Below are 6,000 nucleotides of genomic sequence, written 5' to 3' on the forward strand. Positions count from 1 at the left end.
TTATCTGCCAGGAGATTTCATCTGGTGACTGCTTTTGTTTTCTTCTTTAACTAACTATCGGTGGAGGCTCAGAAGCTTCGGTGACTTTTCATTTTCATCTCATCAGCTTCCGTCGTTAACGAACAATTCGTTTTCACGAGAACTTGTGGCCGCCTACAGAGCCACACTCTTCCCCCTGCTGCTGTGATGGTGACGTGGCGCTCTAACTAGCAGTGTACACGATTTGCCCTTCTCTAGTGAAATGGGTATATGCACTCGACCTGATGCAAAATTTTGGTGATATTGTAGCTAACTTCTCGAAGATAATTGGGGTAAAAGGCATATGGAGGTTTTAAACAAAGAATCTCATGTAATCGAATCACGTAAGCACTCTATCAAGCTGACCTATCGGCCTATTGTACAGAAATACGGTGTAAGAAACGTAAATAATCAGTGCGTGAATAAATAATAAGAGTAATTAAATTTTTGTGTTACGTCGAAATGAATCTTTACCGGACATATCTTCTAAGCGCTCTCTATAAACGTCTAGGACCGGTCAGTAGGAGGTTCATCACATTTTATTGCTAAATTGTAAATCAATTTTCCTTGCTATTGCCCTTCTGAATCACAAACGTATATTACCCCTTGACTGATTTGTTTAGAATAATTCCTTATAAATTGTACAGCCTTTTACTGTACCACCAACTTATGTAGCAAATTATCTGCATGGTGATGCTATCTGTTGTACGGAATGTGTGTTATATTTTATCTACTTTTGTACGTGACCAACCTAAAATCAAAAGTAAAGTAGGAACTAATCTAGCCTCAAAAAAAATATAAAAAGAAAGAAGACTCAATCTAGCAAAAGAACAATAAAGCATAATCATTAAAATTTCGGACTGTTGAGACTTCTGAAGTATAGTGGTTCAAGTTTATTTTCAGGTCTCAGGAAGTAAGTATTTGTTTGTGAAGCTACGCATCAGTTCACTTAAAGATGTGTAAAGGCCGGCCGCGGTGGCCGTGCGGTTCTAGGCGCTCCAGTTCGGAGCCGCGCTGTTGCTACAGTCGCAGGTTCGAATCCTGCCTCGGGCATGGGTGTATGTGATGTCCTTAGGTTAGTTAGGTTTAAGTAGTTCTAAGTTCTAGGGGACTGATGACCACAGCAGTTGCGTCCCATAGTGGTCAGAGCCATTTGAACCATTTTTGATGTGTAAAGTCTATTTATATGGTATATTATATAGCATGTAACTACACTTACACAGTGCTAATGTAGAGCAGGAACGTTTAAAATTATCATTAGGTTCTGTCAGTAATAAAGAAGTTTATGAAGTATGACATCGTCTTATGAATTGCACCACGAGTGTTCTTATAAACTGTACTGGTGTACCGGTACTTCAAAGCAATGTTCATGATAAACGTTTACAGCTCATTTGACTTACTGCGTGACAATTACTGAACTACATGAAATAAAATCGTCATAACTTCTGGACGGTTCACTTTAGGCTCAGAGCATAAAGGGTATTAGCATGCGTATGCATGCATGGTTCAGCGACGAAGCCCACTTTCATTTCGATGGATTAATCACTAAGCAAAATGGGAACATCTGGAGGACCCAGAATCCGAATTTCGCTATCGACAAGCCTCTTCATCCTCAACAGGTGGCTGCACGGTGTGCAGAGTCCAGTCACAGAATAATCGGTGCGATATTCCTAGGTAGCACGATGACCACCGAACGGTACATACTTTCATCCTAGTTATCCGGAGTGACCTTGATTTCGACAAGATGTGGTTCCTGCAATACGAAGCTCGATCCCAGCAAAGGAGGAGAGTGTTTGATGTCCTGAAGGAGCGCTTTGAGGACCGCATTATGGCTCTGAGGTACCCAGAAGCCACTGGCATGGGCCTCGATTGTTCGCCTTATTCTCTGGATCTGAACAAATGCGACGCCTTTTTGTGGGGCTATATTAAGGACAAGGTGTACAGCAATAACCCAAAACCATTGCTGATCTAAAAGTAGCCATTCTGGAGGTCATTGACAGCATCACTGTTCAGCGGGTTACGCAGAATTTCGCTATTCCTCTGCTCCACATCATCGTCAATGATGCCAGGCATATCGAACATGTCATAACCTACATCCTAATATATCTGGTGACGTTAATATGTTGAATAAAGTGTGGTGTGCACACCGTAGTTTGTAACTAATTTACTTTTTTTATACATAGTTCAGTAACTGTCATCCTGTAGTAACTGTACTGTTACTTATGTTTCCAATTGTAGATATATAAATACAAGAGGTTTGGTTACTGGTTGTGTTTCAAAGACTAAATTTCGTGCCTTTTTTGTTTAACTACAGAAAGAATTATATATGTTAAAACTGTGCTAATAGTTTTCGTATATTATCTTACTTTAGTTAATGCGCTGCGTAATGTTGCTGAAGCAAATATTCATAAGAGATATTAGCTGGCAATCATGTAATTAAAGAAAAACTGGAGAGAACATTATCATATCAGACGGAGTAGAAACATGGTCCTTTACTTATTTGAGCCCCGAAGACGCACTGGTGAGTCGCATTCTTCTACTTGAATCTCACATGCTTTTATGTTCGCGAGCCTACTTACAAAGGCTGGCGTCTGTTCTTTCCAGAAGCAAATCGGATTACACTTAGGTTTAAAAATGCGATTGAAGGTAAACAATGGTATTATAGGTTCATACTTCGGCGTCTTGAATTATATCTGCTCAAAGCAGAAGCCTCTTAGGCAGCTACAGCAGTTGGCTTCAACAAAGAAGGCTTTTTGAAGTTCTTTCTCATTTAGTGGACGAATATGGTTTTCAGGCTATGCAAATATTAAATATGGACGACACTAGCCTATCCATAGTACAGAAACCTCAAAAGATCACTTTACGACGACGGAAGCAGAAAATGGAGACTCTAACTATAGCAGAAAGAGGGACAAATACCACAATCATGTGATTGTTGTTTCAGTGCTTCTGTAGGTATGTGCCACCAGTGCTAGTAAAAAAATGTTCAAATGTGTGTGAAATCTTATGGGACTTAACTGCCAAGGTCATCAGTCCCTAAGCTTACACACTACTTAACCTAAAGTATCCTAAGGACAAACACACACACCCATGCCCGTGGGAGGACTCGAACCTCCACCGGGACCAGCCGCACAGTCCATGACTGCAGCGCCTAAGACCGCTCGGCTAATCCCGCGCGGCCCAGTGCTAGTATTTAAGAAAAAATGATTCTCTGGTAGTTTAAAACCTGGAGCTCTATTTGACACCATATTTACCAATTTCAGACAGTGACTGGATGACCAGAGAATTCTTTGTTTAGTGGATGGAGAACTTCATCAAAATTGTAAGGCATGACTCCATCAGGAAAAAGTTATTAATATTAGACGGACGTGCAACACACACGAAAATGTGTAAACTTCTGCTCCAGCTACAAATAGTGGTTTCGCAATATCTTAACTGGCTTCAAACAACACTCAAACGTTATAGTCAATAGCCGTAGCATTTTCTAAGTCACCTGAAGCATGTTACAACCAAGAGCTGACAAATGGCTTGGCGCAAACCCCGACAGCAATATTAATCAGATAAGGATTCCGCAGTATTAAGGGGGATCATACGGTAGGTCTGCTACCGTGCAAAATGCAGCAGTGGATTCTTCAAAACTGGAGTCCGCTCACTGGATCTACGCATTTTTCAGGATTCGGATTCCGTGGCGACTAAATCCCAACCAGAATCATAAGCAAGAAATGAGGAAGAGGAAAAGTTTGAACAGATAACTCATGAACTCCCAGGGAACATCAGAACAAACTAAGGCAAGTAATGCACTGTGAATTCTTCAACTCCCACAAAACAAACCTACAGGAGGACAGGGTCAGTAAGCCCAAAGATATTTCCCATATCCAAGCTCTAAAAAAATGAAAGAGAAACAGAACTACATCAGTTGTCGTTGGGACCAGTAATCCCTAAAAGAAATTTCTCCTTGACAAAGACTCTTATAACGTGAAAAATACGCGTAACAGAACAAAAATTAGCAGAACCAAAAGTCGAAATAGTGTATAGGCTGGTTCTACAAGGTCTGAAAAATTGACTGGAAGCAAGAAACGATTAAGTGCCTCAAAAGTTGTGTATGATTCTGCGCCTGGTGAGCGAAAGTGAGTGTAAAGAAAAAAGTATTTCATTTTAATAGTTCCAATTCTGAATGAGTAGCTAATATTGAAACTGTCCTAAAGTACCTAATATTTTAGACAAGGGTTCCTATTTGTCTGCTAATGACTTCAAAATTAAAATAAATTATAGTCACCTCAACAAATTTCTGTCTTTCTTACTAAAGTTGAGACAATCTTTAGTGGTACAATATATAATACCAGTGGTACAATTTAGAAGGCCTGCCAATAAACTCTACCATTTTCCACCTCTCCACCTATTGCGTTATATCTTTTAAATTGTATAAAAATTATTTTAGAACCTATCGGCATGTGTTTCTGAGCTAATGGTCTTCACATTGTTAGCATTACACTTATAAAACGTATATTAGGTGTCAGTAAATTCAGAAAAATGCTGAAATTCCTACAATTTATGATGTTTTCCCCTATTAATCTGAAAATCTGGAAAGGAAGGACACCTCTTAGGATTTTCTGTAATATGTATTTTGTTCTTCTTGTTATTTCTCGACGAGCACGTTTTCATTCATTTAACAACCACTGCACACAACAACTGCCAAATAAAGTGGTCTGCCACTTCTCGGAGAAGCTTCGAGAAACCTGTAATAAGCATGTAAAGGATTCGTCCTCTTCGAAGTTACTAGTGAAGAAGCTTTTTACTTAAATAATGCTGTTTTTAATGTATCTTAAAGAGCGTAAAATACAGTGATTACTTTATGTAGGATGAAGAGCTCACTCAAAATACATCTGGACTTCTATGCCGCGCGTTTAGAGTGCGTAGTGAAAAATTCATTAAACGCAGGACACACACTGTACGGTGCAATTTGTTCCCGCTTTTCCACCTACATCGGGTTACATTATTTTTAGCGTTACTCCACTTTGTTCCGTGAAATTCAGTCAGTTTAGCCTCTGAAGCAGTTTAGTGACCCGTAATGAGATTTTAGCGGTATTCTCTTGACAACTAGGACGAAAATACGAACATTGGCTGCTTCGTTCCAGTAGAATTATCTGAAACGAAACGTCAATGATCTGCCCAGCAGCTCAGAGCGAAAGTTATTATTACGAGAAAAACACCTGTGTACTCTCGTATTTACGAAAGAACGGAACGTAGAACATGTTTTATTACAAAAACTGTAATTTTCTGCTGCGGCTATCCCAGACTTCAAAGCACACGTAGGAAAACGTGAGTAGTGTCGGCGGTTGAAGCGCTGAAAATCAGTAAATTGTACCATGCGTCTGACGACCTACTTTATATGACGGAAGAATATTTAACATATTTTTCTATGACTTACCCGATATTCCATCGTAGGTCCACCATTCCTCCCAGCTCACGCCGGAGGTTACTGGAACAGAGAAATATGCATCAATTAGAGTATGCACGGCGTTTATTGTATATCTGTTGCTTATTTACATTTAAACGCTCTGTCACAGAAACATACATTGAAATACGAATTGTTTGGACATTTGTACCAAAAACTATGCGGAATTTAACGCATATAGATACCGCCCCAGAATTTCAGACACTGATTTATTCCTTGCATAAAGCGACGTCAGAACAGTAAGTACGGTGGCACGTGAACGAACTACTTCACACAACAGATGTGCGTTTGAGCAGTCAGTTGTGGGCAGACAATGTTAAGAAGTTGACGTGTGACCGAAGTGTGTCAGCGTTGTTGTGTCACAAATAGCAATAAGGCGATATCTCTAAATCAAATGTTAAGACACTTTGCAGAATGTTTCCAAAAAAAGAAAAGTTTGTGCAAAGTTTGTCCCGGACACCTTGACTCTGGAACAAAAACGACACGTGGACGACTTTCACCACTTGATTCAAGCGCAAAACACGGAC

At 39.8% G+C, this 6,000-nt stretch overlaps 1 protein-coding gene across 1 annotated transcript in view; it reads right to left on the minus strand.

Moving 5' to 3' along the window:
• The window catches only part of LOC126176459 (carbonic anhydrase-related protein 10), a 1,153,190-nt gene extending 1,147,572 nt beyond the window's left edge, over positions 1–5,618 (minus strand). The window contains exons 1-2 of the mRNA XM_049923616.1: positions 5,594–5,618; positions 5,447–5,497 (exon numbers count right to left, since the gene is read on the minus strand). Coding sequence (XP_049779573.1) covers positions 5,447–5,497; positions 5,594–5,618 — 76 coding nt within the window. The remainder of the gene's footprint in view (positions 1–5,446; positions 5,498–5,593) is intronic.
• Positions 5,619–6,000: the final 382 nt, after the last annotated feature.

The sequence above is a fragment of the Schistocerca cancellata genome, chromosome 3 (genome assembly GCF_023864275.1).
Source record: "Schistocerca cancellata isolate TAMUIC-IGC-003103 chromosome 3, iqSchCanc2.1, whole genome shotgun sequence".
Taxonomy (NCBI): Eukaryota; Metazoa; Arthropoda; class Insecta; order Orthoptera; family Acrididae; genus Schistocerca; species Schistocerca cancellata.